Genomic DNA, 14,276 nt, shown 5'->3' with positions numbered 1-14,276 from the left:
TTTTGTGAAAGAGAAATCATGAGAGCGTTCAGTAGATCAGGGACCCACACACGGACGTTCGTGTCCCTGTGCACATTGGGCTGACTGTGCTTGCAGAGTGTGAAGTGGGAAATATCTGAACGAACACATCTGTACTTGCAGAAAATGACGCAGATGAGGATGAAGACGTTCATGTCGCAGAGGCTGAGATAATACAGGAGTCACGTGCCCCCAGGTAATGCTGAATAATCAGGGGCAAGTAGTGGGTGGTAAAGTATGGGAAAGTTCTAGAATCTCACCCTCTCTGGTGTCTACCGTGGGCCAAAAGCCTCCGCTCCCTTGGCCACCATACGTTCAGTTGAACCCAACTGAGACACAGGGCGTGGCAGCTGTTGTGGTTCTTTGTATGTGCCGAGTGCCGTGTCTGAATTCTGCAGGGATAACTGAGTCTCTGTTCTTCTCAGCTCCTTTCTGCCCCGTGTGATGAATACCAGCTGCTCCCTTTCTCTCCGGTTCCCATGGCAGCCATGCTCTGTGGCAGAGAGGAGGATTGCCTGTTTCCTCTCAAAGGGAACCTCCCATTTGCCTTCTGAGACCCCCGTCTTATTCCTCCTGTGAAAACCAGCCAGGACTTCGTGGGGTCCAATCCCCCTTTGTTTAACGTTTTGTCATCTCTATACCGTCAGGCTCATCGGGGAGGTGCCAAAGGTTGATGTCCAGAGAGTCCCTGAAGACTCACTGGAGGAATGTGCCATCACTCGTTCAAGTAGCTACGGCCCGACTGACTCCAGCCAGCCTCACGGAGACACCGATGAAATCACGTTTGAGGAAGACCACGTGGACTCTGCACTGGCGGCAGGGAGTCCATCATCTCATGATGTAGTGGAGGATGCTCTGATCATTCTTTCAGGTGACCTCTACATTCCTTGTTTTTGGTACCTCTGTCTAGGCTGGGGAAGATCACCTCGGAAGACGGGCTCTATACACACGGATGGGTTTGAATAAAAATGTGGGATGGGATAGTAAACACAGATGATCGGGGAATTTTTATCTCTTCCTCAGCTCGTGCCGTGCGTTTGTCTCCCAGGCCCAAGTATCAAGTTACCAGACCCCAGGCCAGTGTGACAAACTCACGGTCACCTGAGTGCAGGAGGTGTCCAGTAGGTGTCTGTCAGGTGTCCTAGCTTTGAGTCGGTATCTCTCATCACCTGTAATGATGTCATCTGTCCCTGAACGATGTTCATGGAGTTTCCATTTCTTTTTAAGGAAACGGGGAGCCTTGCCTGTTTATTGGGGGATATCGTTCCCCAGGTTTCACTGCTCCGAGCTTCAGTCTTGATCTCTTTTAAGTCAGCTTGCTTAGCTGCACAGTCACCTTGAAACCAGGATGAAAACATTTGCCCTTTACCTTGCTGGTATGTTTCCGTAAAGCAAGGCTCACCCCGGCTCTCCGCCCCATCAGTGCCACGGCCGGCGCGATTTTTCTTGGTAGCATCACGTGTTGTTTGCTGTTGTTGAGTTGGAGTCTTTTTTTTGTCACCCAGGCTGGAGTGCAGTGGCACCCTCTTGGCTTACTGCAATCTCCGCTTCACGGACTCCAGTGATTCTCCTGCCTCTGCCTCCTGAGTAGCTGGGACCACAGGTGCCCACCACCACACCTGGCTAATTTTTGTATTTTTAGTGGAGACGAGGTTTCACCATATTGGCCAGGCTGGTTTTGAACTCCAGACCTCCAATTTTTGACCCACCTTGTCCTTTCAAATCAAGGATTTTTATTTATTTATTTATTTATTTATTTATTTTTTGAGATGGAGTGTCCCTCTGTCATTCAGGCTGGAGTTCAGTTCCACGATCTCAGGTGACTGCAACCTCTGCCTCCTGGGTTCAGACGATTGTTCTGCCTCAGCCTCCCGAGTTGCTGAGACTGTAGGCGCGTGCCACCGTGCCCAGCTAATTTCTTTGTATTTTTAGTAGAGACAGGCTTTCACCGTGTCAGCCAGGATGGTCCCGATCTCCTGACCTCGTGAAGTGCTCACCTCGGCCTTTCAGAGTGCTGGGATTCCAGGCGTGAGCCACCGTGCCCGGCCCGCAGATTCTTTTTTGTTTGTTTTTGTTTTGTCTTTTATTTATTCCTTCTCCCTAGAGACTGTCAGAAAGGGTCAATGCCGACTCTATTGCCTGTCTTCACGGCGGGGTATCGGGGAAAGTTTTCAATGAGCAATAATCTCATCTCAGATAAAACTCATTGGCTAGGATACTGCCACTGCGCAAAGCTCGCAGATTCTTTTTCGAGCAGGTGTTGTTAGAGTTTACATAGTGTCCGGTTTCATGTCTAGATGCCTGTGACCATTCAGTGACCTTGCTACCTGGTGAGATACGTCAGTGTTGTAGCAACGCTCCCCGAAAATAGTTTGACTAATTTTTGGAGACTTTCTGGGAAAAAATTTGGTTTAACTTTGCATAGACTCGCGGAGAGAATACGGCATTATGGTGTACCTGTACAGGGAGATTTTAGCCCGGGCATCTGGAAAGCAGGCTCATCTACTCACCAGGCTTCATCTAGGGCACCCTGGAATGTTCCTGTCAGAATTCGTATTCTTGCCCTGGGAAGAATTCTGTGCTTGTGCTGTGACTTAACACTGATTTGGTCACATGTGAAGTGTGATGTTCTTCACGTGACCTGCTTTTCTGAATTTGTTTACAGAAGATGGAAGAGATCATGAGGAGGACCAGACATACGAAGACAAGCAAAATAAACTTCTTATGAGCCAGGCGGCCTGCGACCTGGGCTGCCAGCTGAAGACGGAAGGTAAGTTCTATAGGTTGACCATCACGAGTGTGCTGAAGAGTGTTCTGTGTTTTGTCTGAGAAACGGAACGCTCTCTTCATCAGAATGTATTTCATTTTCCCCATACCTCTAGGCAAATATAACTTTGTATTTTAACATTTTGTTAAAAATGGATGAGAGAGAGGCCAGAGTATGTAGCCACCTTTCCACGTCTGCAGTACGGCGGGTGTGGGACTCAGGGTCAAATCTCAGCTATGGATTCCCGGCACAGGCACAGAACCACCTGTTTTTCTCAGCAAGAGGCTAAATCATGTTGACAGGAATCCTCTCTGTAGCACAGAAGATCCTGCAGACACGTAGCATCTAGGCTGTGGGTCTAAATGGCTGAGGCTCGTGAACTGCCGTTCAGTTGAGGTTTCCGCTGAGGTCCGGCAGGGAAGGCTCCGTTCTCGGGGCCTGGGGGAACTCCGGTGATAGTACACGGTACCCGCCGTGGGAGCTTAAAGAGGACTCCGCTCCGTCCATAATGTGATGGGAGGTGGTCTTTGGAACAAGAGGCGGCATCTGTCCAGTTGCAGAGGACAGAAAGGAGGCTGTGACAGGAGGGCGGTTGTTGGAGTGGAAAGAGCTCTGGATTCAGAAGGAAGGTTCCCAGGCTGTATCTTCAGCAGTGTCTTTAGTAACTGTCGGTGAGCAATTGATTTCTCCTTCCTGACTTTCTGTCTCTTCATCTGCAAAGTCAGGCAAATTTCTCTCTCTCCATCTGCAAAGGCAGATGCCTTGCAGCGTCTGAAGCATTCAAGTGTGCGATCACTTAGGACCGCTTATCCAGATGAGATGAAGCCCCTCGCTGTGTGGTGTTGGAGACAGCGCTTGATGTGCGGGCATTGGGTGTTAGGAAGCGGTTCAGACCGGAGCACTCCCTGTGGCGAGAACGTCCCAGAATAACATAGCAGAAGCCACTGGGAGGGCCTGTGAAGTCACCTGATGTGCAGAGAATTGTGGGACAAGTTTGTTTGTCCTCTCCTAAGAGAAAGAAACGGGTTGTAAATGTGAACTGTGACAGGAAGGCAAGCGTGTCCCTGGGCATCAGATCTGTGTCAGGATGGGGGAGACAGCTGCCAAAGTCCAGAGAGAGGCCCCACAAGCCTCCGGTGATGTGGGAGCAGAAGGTCTTTTCAACATTTGGCCTCCTCTTGACGGTGAGCCTCCGGATCAGAAATGCATTGCCCGGTGGATCAGGAAACCGTGCCAGGGCATTTTGTGAAAGAGAAATCATGAGAGCGTTCAGTAGATCAGGGACCCACACACGGACGTTCGTGTCCCTGTGCACATTGGGCTGACTGTGCTTGCAGAGTGTGAAGTGGGAAATATCTGAACGAACACGTCTGTACTTGCAGAAAATGACGCAGATGAGGATGAAGACGTTCATGTCGCAGAGGCTGAGATAATACAGGAGTCACGTGCCCCCAGGTAATGCTGAATAATCAGGGGCAAGTAGTGGGTGGTAAAGTATGGGAAAGTTCTAGAATCTCACCCTCTCTGGTGTCTACCGTGGGCCAAAAGCCTCCGCTCCCTTGGCCACCATACGTTCAGTTGAACCCAACTGAGACACAGGGCGTGGCAGCTGTTGTGGTTCTTTGTATGTGCCGAGTGCCGTGTCTGAATTCTGCAGGGATAACTGAGTCTCTGTTCTTCTCAGCTCCTTTCTGCCCCGTGTGATGAATACCAGCTGCTCCCTTTCTCTCCGGTTCCCATGGCAGCCATGCTCTGTGGCAGAGAGGAGGATTGCCTGTTTCCTCTCAAAGGGAACCTCCCATTTGCCTTCTGAGACCCCCGTCTTATTCCTCCTGTGAAAACCAGCCAGGACTTCGTGGGGTCCAATCCCCCTTTGTTTAACGTTTTGTCATCTCTATACCGTCAGGCTCATCGGGGAGGTGCCAAAGGTTGATGTCCAGAGAGTCCCTGAAGACTCACTGGAGGAATGTGCCATCACTCGTTCAAGTAGCTACGGCCCGACTGACTCCAGCCAGCCTCACGGAGACACCGATGAAATCACGTTTGAGGAAGACCACGTGGACTCTGCACTGGCGGCAGGGAGTCCATCATCTCATGATGTAGTGGAGGATGCTCTGATCATTCTTTCAGGTGACCTCTACATTCCTTGTTTTTGGTACCTCTGTCTAGGCTGGGGAAGATCACCTCGGAAGACGGGCTCTATACACACGGATGGGTTTGAATAAAAATGTGGGATGGGATAGTAAACACAGATGATCGGGGAATTTTTATCTCTTCCTCAGCTCGTGCCGTGCGTTTGTCTCCCAGGCCCAAGTATCAAGTTACCAGACCCCAGGCCAGTGTGACAAACTCACGGTCACCTGAGTGCAGGAGGTGTCCAGTAGGTGTCTGTCAGGTGTCCTAGCTTTGAGTCGGTATCTCTCATCACCTGTAATGATGTCATCTGTCCCTGAACGATGTTCATGGAGTTTCCATTTCTTTTTAAGGAAACGGGGAGCCTTGCCTGTTTATTGGGGGATATCGTTCCCCAGGTTTCACTGCTCCGAGCTTCAGTCTTGATCTCTTTTAAGTCAGCTTGCTTAGCTGCACAGTCACCTTGAAACCAGGATGAAAACATTTGCCCTTTACCTTGCTGGTATGTTTCCGTAAAGCAAGGCTCACCCCGGCTCTCCGCCCCATCAGTGCCACGGCCGGCGCGATTTTTCTTGGTAGCATCACGTGTTGTTTGCTGTTGTTGAGTTGGAGTCTTTTTTTTGTCACCCAGGCTGGAGTGCAGTGGCACCCTCTTGGCTTACTGCAATCTCCGCTTCACGGACTCCAGTGATTCTCCTGCCTCTGCCTCCTGAGTAGCTGGGACCACAGGTGCCCACCACCACACCTGGCTAATTTTTGTATTTTTAGTGGAGACGAGGTTTCACCATATTGGCCAGGCTGGTTTTGAACTCCAGACCTCCAATTTTTGACCCACCTTGTCCTTTCAAATCAAGGATTTTTATTTATTTATTTATTTATTTATTTATTTTTTGAGATGGAGTGTCCCTCTGTCATTCAGGCTGGAGTTCAGTTCCACGATCTCAGGTGACTGCAACCTCTGCCTCCTGGGTTCAGACGATTGTTCTGCCTCAGCCTCCCGAGTTGCTGAGACTGTAGGCGCGTGCCACCGTGCCCAGCTAATTTCTTTGTATTTTTAGTAGAGACAGGCTTTCACCGTGTCAGCCAGGATGGTCCCGATCTCCTGACCTCGTGAAGTGCTCACCTCGGCCTTTCAGAGTGCTGGGATTCCAGGCGTGAGCCACCGTGCCCGGCCCGCAGATTCTTTTTTGTTTGTTTTTGTTTTGTCTTTTATTTATTCCTTCTCCCTAGAGACTGTCAGAAAGGGTCAATGCCGACTCTATTGCCTGTCTTCACGGCGGGGTATCGGGGAAAGTTTTCAATGAGCAATAATCTCATCTCAGATAAAACTCATTGGCTAGGATACTGCCACTGCGCAAAGCTCGCAGATTCTTTTTCGAGCAGGTGTTGTTAGAGTTTACATAGTGTCCGGTTTCATGTCTAGATGCCTGTGACCATTCAGTGACCTTGCTACCTGGTGAGATACGTCAGTGTTGTAGCAACGCTCCCCGAAAATAGTTTGACTAATTTTTGGAGACTTTCTGGGAAAAAATTTGGTTTAACTTTGCATAGACTCGCGGAGAGAATACGGCATTATGGTGTACCTGTACAGGGAGATTTTAGCCCGGGCATCTGGAAAGCAGGCTCATCTACTCACCAGGCTTCATCTAGGGCACCCTGGAATGTTCCTGTCAGAATTCGTATTCTTGCCCTGGGAAGAATTCTGTGCTTGTGCTGTGACTTAACACTGATTTGGTCACATGTGAAGTGTGATGTTCTTCACGTGACCTGCTTTTCTGAATTTGTTTACAGAAGATGGAAGAGATCATGAGGAGGACCAGACATACGAAGACAAGCAAAATAAACTTCTTATGAGCCAGGCGGCCTGCGACCTGGGCTGCCAGCTGAAGACGGAAGGTAAGTTCTATAGGTTGACCATCACGAGTGTGCTGAAGAGTGTTCTGTGTTTTGTCTGAGAAACGGAACGCTCTCTTCATCAGAATGTATTTCATTTTCCCCATACCTCTAGGCAAATATAACTTTGTATTTTAACATTTTGTTAAAAATGGATGAGAGAGAGGCCAGAGTATGTAGCCACCTTTCCACGTCTGCAGTACGGCGGGTGTGGGACTCAGGGTCAAATCTCAGCTATGGATTCCCGGCACAGGCACAGAACCACCTGTTTTTCTCAGCAAGAGGCTAAATCATGTTGACAGGAATCCTCTCTGTAGCACAGAAGATCCTGCAGACACGTAGCATCTAGGCTGTGGGTCTAAATGGCTGAGGCTCGTGAACTGCCGTTCAGTTGAGGTTTCCGCTGAGGTCCGGCAGGGAAGGCTCCGTTCTCGGGGCCTGGGGGAACTCCGGTGATAGTACACGGTACCCGCCGTGGGAGCTTAAAGAGGACTCCGCTCCGTCCATAATGTGATGGGAGGTGGTCTTTGGAACAAGAGGCGGCATCTGTCCAGTTGCAGAGGACAGAAAGGAGGCTGTGACAGGAGGGCGGTTGTTGGAGTGGAAAGAGCTCTGGATTCAGAAGGAAGGTTCCCAGGCTGTATCTTCAGCAGTGTCTTTAGTAACTGTCGGTGAGCAATTGATTTCTCCTTCCTGACTTTCTGACTCTTCATCTGCAAAGTCAGGCGAATTTCTCTCTCTCCATCTGCAAAGGCAGATGCCTTGCAGCGTCTGAAGCATTCAAGTGTGCGATCACTTACGACCGCTTATCCAGATGAGATGAAGCCCCTCGCTGTGTGGTGTTGGAGACAGCACTTGATGTGTGGGCGCTGGGTGTTAGGAAGCGGTTCAGACTGGAGCACTCCCTGTGGAGAGAATGTCCCAGAATAACATAGCAGAAGCCACTGGGAGGGCCTGTGAAGTCACCTGATGTGCAGAGAATTGTGGGACAAGTTTGTTTGTCCTCTCCTAAGAGAAAGAAACGGGTTGTAAATGTGAACTGTGACAGGAAGGTGAGCGCGTCCCTGGGCATCAGATCTGTGTCAGGATGGGGGAGACAGCTGCCAAAGTCCAGAGAGAGGCCGCACAAGCCGCCGGTGATGTGGGAGCAGAAGGTCTTTTCAACATTTGGCCTCCTCTTGACGGTGAGCCTCCTGATCAGAAACGCATTGCCCGGTGTATCAGGAAACCATGCCAGGGCATTTTGTGAAAGAGAAATCATGAGAGCGTTTAGTAGATCAGGGACCCACACACGGACGTTCGTGTCCCTGTGCACATTGGGCTGACTGTGCTTGCAGAGTGTGAAGTGGGAAGTATCTAAACGAACACGTCTGTACTTGCAGAAAATGACGCAGATGAGGATGAAGACGTTCATGTCGCAGAGGCTGAGATAATACAGGAGTCACGTGCCCCCAGGTAATGCTGAATAATCAGGGGCAAGGAGTGGGTGGTACAGTATGGAAAAGTTCTAGAATCTCACCCTCTCTGGTGTCTACCGTGGGCCAAAAGCCTCCGCTCCCTTGGCCACCATACGTTCAGTTGAACCCAACTGAGACACAGGGCGTGGCAGCTGTTGTGGTTCTTTGTATGTGCCGAGTGCCGTGTCTGAATTCTGCAGGGATAACTGAGTCTCTGTTCTTCTCAGCTCCTTTCTGCCCTGTGTGATGAATACCAGCTGCTCCATTTCTCTCCGGTTCCTATGGCAGCCATGCTCTGTGGCAGAGAGGAGGATTCCCTGTTTCCTCTCAAAGAAACCTCCCATTTGCCTTCTGAGACCCCCGTCTTATTCCTCCTGTGAAAACCAGCCAGGACTTCGTGGGGTCCAATCCCCCTTTGTTTAACGTTTTGTCATCTCTATACCGTCAGGCTCATCGGGGAGGTGCCAAAGGTTGATGTCCAGAGAGTCCCTGAAGACTCACTGGAGGAATGTGCCATCACTCGTTCAAGTAGCTACGGCCCGACTGACTCCAGCCAGCCTCATGGAGACACCGATGAAATCACGTTTGAGGAAGACCACGTGGACTCTGCACTGGCGGCAGGGAGTCCATCATCTCATGATGTAGTGGAGGATGCTCTGATCATTCTTTCAGGTGACCTCTACATTCCTTGTTTTTGGTACCTCTGTCTAGGCTGGGGAAGATCACCTCGGAAGACAGGCTCTATACACACGGGTCGTTTCGAATAAAAATGTTTGATGGGATAGTAAACACAGATGATCGGGGAATTTTTATCTCTTTCCTCAGCTCGTGCCGTGCGTTTATCTCCCAGGCCCAAGTATCAGGTTACCAGACCCCAGGCCAGTGTGACAAACTCATGGTTACCTGAGTGCAGGAGGTGTCCAGTAGGTGTCTGTCAGGTGTCCTAGCTTTGAGTCGGTATCTCTCATCACCTGTAATGATGTCATCTGTCCCTGAACGATGTTCATGGAGTTTCCATTTCTTTTTAAGGAAACGGGGAGCCTTGCCTGTTTATTGGGGGATATCGTTCCCCAGGTTTCACTGCTCCGAGCTTCAGTCTTGATCTCTTTTAAGTCAGCTTGCTTAGCTGCACAGTCACCTTGAAACCAGGATGAAAACATTTGCCCTTTACCTTGCTGGTATGTTTCCGTAAAGCGAGGCTCACCCCGGCTCTCCGCCCCATCAGTGCAACGGCTGGCGCGATTTTTCTTGGTAGCATCACGTGTTGTTTGCTGTTGTTGAGTTGGAGTCTTATTTTGTCACCCAGGCGGGAGTGCAGTGGCACCCTCTTGGCTTACTGCAATCTCCGCTTCACGGACTCCAGTGATTCTCCTGCCTCTGCCTCCTGAGTAGCTGGGACCACAGGTGCCCACCACCACACCTGGCTAATTTTTGTATTTTTAGTGGAGACGAGGTTTCACCATATTGGCCAGGCTGGTTTTGAACTCCAGACCTCCAATTTTTGACCCACCTTGTCCTTTCAAATCAAGGATTTTGTTGTTTGTTTGTTTTTTGTTTTTTGTTTTTTGTTTTTTTTTGAGATGGAGCGTCCCTCTGTCATTCAGGCTGGAGTTCAGTTGCACGATCTCAGGTGACTGCAACCTCTGCCTCCCGGGTTCAGACGATTGTTCTGCCTCAGCCTCCCGAGTTGCTGAGACTGTAGGCGCGTGCCACCGTGCCCAGCTAATTTCTTTGTATTTTTAGTAGAGACAGGCTTTCACCGTGTCAGCCGGGATGGTCCCGATCTCCTGACCTCGTGAAGTGCTCACCTCGGCCTTTCAGAGTGCTGGGATTCCAGGCGTGAGCCACCGTGCCCGGCCCGCATATTCTTTTTTGTTAGTTTTTTTTTTTGTCTTTTATTTATTCCTTCTCCCTAGAGACTGTCAGAAAGGGTCAATGCCGACTCTATTGCCTGTCTTCACGGCGGGGTATCGGGGAAAGTTTTCAATGAGCAATGATCTCATCTCAGATAAAACTCATTGGCTCGGATACTGCCACTGCGCAAAGCTCGCAGATTCTTTTTCGAGCAGGTGTTGTTAGAGTTTACATATTGTCAGGTTTCATGTCTAGATGCCTGTGACCATTCAGTGACCTTGCTACCTGGTGAGATACGTCAGTGGTGTAGCAACACTCCCCGAAAATAGTTTGACTAATTTTTGGAGACTGTCTGGGAAAAAATTTGGTTTAACTTTGCATAGACTCGCGGAGAGAATACAGCATTATGGTGTACCTGTACAGGGAGATTTTAGCCCGGGCATCTGGAAAGCAGGCTCATCTACTCACCAGGCTTCATCTAGGGCACCCTGGAATCTTCCTGTCAGAATTTGTATCCTTGCCCTGGGAACAATTCTGTGCTTGTGCTGTGACTTAACACTGATTTGGTCACATGTGAAGTGTGATGTTCTTCACGTGACCTGCTTCTCTGAATTTGTTTACAGAAAGTCAAAGTGAGGATGAGGAAGAGGAAGAAAAATGGCCCGTACCCCACAGGTAATGCTGTGGGGTTTTGAGCTGTGTGTTCAGTAGTGACACCTTGAGACTGCAGATTTAGGGAAACCGAGGAAGTGATGACTGGAAGTCTTTCTTCCTTTCACCCAGCTACAAATTGTCTTTATTGACAATGTTGTGCGTGAATTTTGGCACTTTTATACGTTTTAATTTCTTAGTCCTCCCAAGATAGGAGTCTACAGTCCGTGAGCTAGATGACGTCAGCCCACAGGGATTTGTTGGTTTCACCTGTTCTCTCCCATGTGTTTGAATCCATTGAGAGACACATGTATGCTCTCTGTGTATTTCTTTTGGCATGTTTGCTAGGATTTGTGAATAGAAGAAATTCAAAAAATATACATATGATATCAACGTACTGGAAAATGGAGGTCCTTAATACCCAAAATCTGGGTGTCTGAAATGCCTCAAGAGCTCTGTTCACTTGAATGCCACATGTAAAATTGAACCCAACTGATGCGAGGTAGTTGAAGCCCCTTATTAGTCTGGGTGTCCTGCAGTGGCTCATCTGTAGCAAATGCACTGAGCACTTGCTGCTCATTTGTGATCGGTCCCCAGGGTAGTCACCCTCCGCCCTGCATTTAGAAGGATAGTTTTTTTTTTCCTCTTGAAGGAAAAATTCCTTTGCTTTCTGGGACCACTTCATTCTGACTTCCATCAGATCAGCTGGGAGACTCTGTTGTCTAATCTCTGTTGGTTTAATCTTCTGTCACCCTGTCCTGCCTGGCTCATCAGGAATCCGCAGGAGTCTGTGGAGGAAGAAGCCCCCCAGGAGTCCTGGGTTGAAGGTTATTCGACTCTCTCAGTTCCTCCTGGCACATCTGCCTTCAGTGAGCGTTACAGGAGCAACTTGCACTCATTAGAGGAGCAGCAAGTCGACTTGGCTTGTGACATAGACAGTGAGTACTCCATTGTGAAGGCGGTAAAGCTCCATTTTGTGTCCCAGATAGACCCCATAGTCTTTGGGCTTTGCTCCCCTGTCCGGGCTGAGAGTTGTCATCTCTGTGGGCTGACCCTGTACATCAGTGTAGATTTCAGTCACTCTGGATTCAGTCTGAGGCACGTACATGGGGTGGGTCAGTGAGCTTTGCTCTCTCTCTAGTCTCAGGCCATGCCCGTCGCACCCTGGACCGACTGTCAGGACATTGAAACTCAAGGCAGGTTTTGCACACTCACACCAAGCTATGCAGCCCATGCCCTCGAGCTGTCTGTCCATCTGAATTCAATGTGTCTTTCCAGCTACCAAGTTCCTCATGAGTTTTGTTCCCCAAGCATGTCTGGGAGGTTCTTCCCTGTTTGTACACACTTGGTGTAACTGTTTGTACACACTTGGGGTCAAAGGTTAATGGTCTACCAGAATAGGGACACTTCACCATTGGTTCTGAGACACAAACCAAGGAATCTCTATCATGATTGGCCTTGGGACCTCCTGAAGTCTGTCTCTCACATTGTCCTGTCCTCATGCTGAGGAGCCTGAGGTCCGTATGTAGGGATTAGACAGTGGACTGTTATGGGTGTAGGGGAATTGGCTTATTTTGTCTGTCCCTGTCTGAATTTATTGCAGAGATTCAAATAAGCAAGAAGAGGAAGAAGACCAAGACCCACCATGCCCCAGGTAACTTTGAGCAGACACCTGGAGACGCCAGGTCCAGGGAGAAGGGAGTGGGCTGACAATATCGACACCATGGTTTCAACGAAGCCTGAACTACTCCTACTAACATTGCTGTTGGTTTTCGTTGCAGTAGATATTCAGGTTTCCATTTCTTCCTCCCCTTATCATGTACTAAGTGCCGTAGGTTGAGCATACTTGTTTTTATGATCAGTGTCCGCTGTGTGTCCTGAGGGTACTCACTCAGAGTGTCCTTTTCCTCCCTCATGAGTGTGTCACCTGGGCGGTTAGCTCAGCTTACTCTCTCTCTCTCTCTCTCTCTTTCTTTCATTCTTTTTTACCCTACTCTTGCCCATCCCAACATAGGGCAATAATTTGTTATGTCATTAAGGGATCTATTTTTATTTTTTTAGTAACCACTTTCTTGTGCTCCCCATGAAAGCTAGTTGGGGCTCTGTGGTGTCTTATTTTCCTTGACTTATTCTGTTTTTTTTTTTTTTTCCCTTTTCTAGGCTCATCATGGAGCTGGTGGAAGCAGAAGAGCCTGAAGTCTTCCGGTACTCACTGGATGTATTGGATTCCATGTATCCAGCCTATCCTGAGTTTTTTTACACCTGCCAGGCTTACACATATGCTCTTTTTTATTTGTAGAAGAGCATGTTCGCTTGACTTTGGACATGGACAGTAGGTTTCTTACTATGACGGTGATAAGACTCCACCTGGTCTCCCGGATAGGGGTCACATTCCCACACTGAGACAACACGTCACCTGGGACTCTGCCGGTGCAGATTGTGAACAATGCCATGTTCTTGCTGAAAACACTTAGCATGAGTTTCATAGCCTGAGGTAATCTCCAGACAACTTCAGAATGTAGACCAGTGAGCAGCACGACGGACCTGTCTCCTTCAGACAGCCCATGTCACCCCAGATCACACAACTGAAAGAGAAGAGACATTTTGGGTTGAAAAAGAGTCGAAAGATAATGTAGCTCCATTTCTTTAGTTCTTTTGAACCCAAAGTGTCCCCTCACCTTTTTGTTGTTGTCATTGATGGTGGTGACATGGGCTTGTCTGTAGACAGGTCAGCTGTCTGCGTCGATGGTTTATACTCTGCAGTTGTCTGAAAATGTCCTCATGATTAAATTCAGCCTAAGTGTTTTTGCGGGAACACTGCAGGGTCAATGCTACCTCAGCCATCTGCAGGCAGAGAAGTTCCTGTGTGTCTCCCACCATGATCGTGATGCCAGGACTGTTCCACCATCTGTCTACCACCATGATCATGGTATAGGACTGTTCCACCATTTGTCTATCACCATGATCATGACACCAGGACTGTTCCAACATTTGTCTATCACCATTACTGTGATACCAGGACTGTTCCACCATTTGTCTATCACCATGATCGTGATACCAGGACTGTTCCACCATTTGTCTATCACCATGATCATGACACCAGGACTGTTCCAACATTTGTCTATCACCATTACTGTGATACCAGGACTGTTCCACCATTTGTCTATCACCATGATCGTGATACCAGGACTGTTCCACCATTTGTCTATCACCATGATCATGACACCAGGACTGTTCCAACATTTGTCTATCACCATTACTGTGATACCAGGACTGTTCCACCATTTGTCTATCACCATGATCGTAATACCTGGACTGTTTTATTGGTCTATCACCATGATACTGATACCAGTACTGTTCCACCATTTGTCTGTCAGCATGATCTTTATACGAGGACTGTTCCACCATTTGTCTATCACCATGATCGTGATACCAGGACTCTTCCACCATTGGTCTACCACAATGATCGTGATGCCAGGACTGTTCCACCATTTGTCTATCAC

General features: G+C 48.8%; 1 protein-coding gene and 3 non-coding genes across 23 annotated transcripts in view; 1 reads left to right on the top strand and 3 right to left on the bottom strand.

Moving 5' to 3' along the window:
• The window catches only part of LOC141582140 (NBPF family member NBPF1-like), a 60,808-nt gene extending 47,633 nt beyond the window's left edge, over window positions 1-13,175 (top strand). For all 20 annotated transcript variants that reach the window (XM_074389649.1, XM_074389657.1, XM_074389647.1 and 17 more), the window contains 12 exons: window positions 142-214; window positions 666-889; window positions 2,684-2,788; window positions 4,168-4,240; window positions 4,692-4,915; window positions 6,710-6,814; window positions 8,194-8,266; window positions 8,717-8,940; window positions 10,746-10,797; window positions 11,548-11,711; window positions 12,377-12,427; window positions 12,934-13,175. In XM_074389649.1, the coding sequence (XP_074245750.1) occupies window positions 142-214; window positions 666-889; window positions 2,684-2,788; window positions 4,168-4,240; window positions 4,692-4,915; window positions 6,710-6,814; window positions 8,194-8,266; window positions 8,717-8,940; window positions 10,746-10,797; window positions 11,548-11,711; window positions 12,377-12,427; window positions 12,934-13,109 (1,544 nt within the window). In that variant the 3' untranslated portion in view covers window positions 13,110-13,175. The remainder of the gene's footprint in view (window positions 1-141; window positions 215-665; window positions 890-2,683; window positions 2,789-4,167; window positions 4,241-4,691; window positions 4,916-6,709; window positions 6,815-8,193; window positions 8,267-8,716; window positions 8,941-10,745; window positions 10,798-11,547; window positions 11,712-12,376; window positions 12,428-12,933) is intronic.
• LOC141582323 (U4 spliceosomal RNA) lies at window positions 2,114-2,254 on the bottom strand. Its single transcript, XR_012515192.1, has one exon. It is a non-coding gene; the product is annotated as a U4 spliceosomal RNA (small nuclear RNA).
• Window positions 6,140-6,280, bottom strand: LOC141582322 (U4 spliceosomal RNA). The gene has a single exon (XR_012515191.1). It is a non-coding gene; the product is annotated as a U4 spliceosomal RNA (small nuclear RNA).
• LOC141582332 (U4 spliceosomal RNA) lies at window positions 10,176-10,316 on the bottom strand. Its single transcript, XR_012515201.1, has one exon. It is a non-coding gene; the product is annotated as a U4 spliceosomal RNA (small nuclear RNA).
• Window positions 13,176-14,276: the final 1,101 nt, after the last annotated feature.

Source organism: Saimiri boliviensis, chromosome 19, assembly GCF_048565385.1.
Source record: "Saimiri boliviensis isolate mSaiBol1 chromosome 19, mSaiBol1.pri, whole genome shotgun sequence".
In the NCBI taxonomy this organism is placed as follows: domain Eukaryota; kingdom Metazoa; phylum Chordata; class Mammalia; order Primates; family Cebidae; genus Saimiri; species Saimiri boliviensis.
This window is presented reverse-complemented; position numbering and strand designations above follow the sequence as displayed.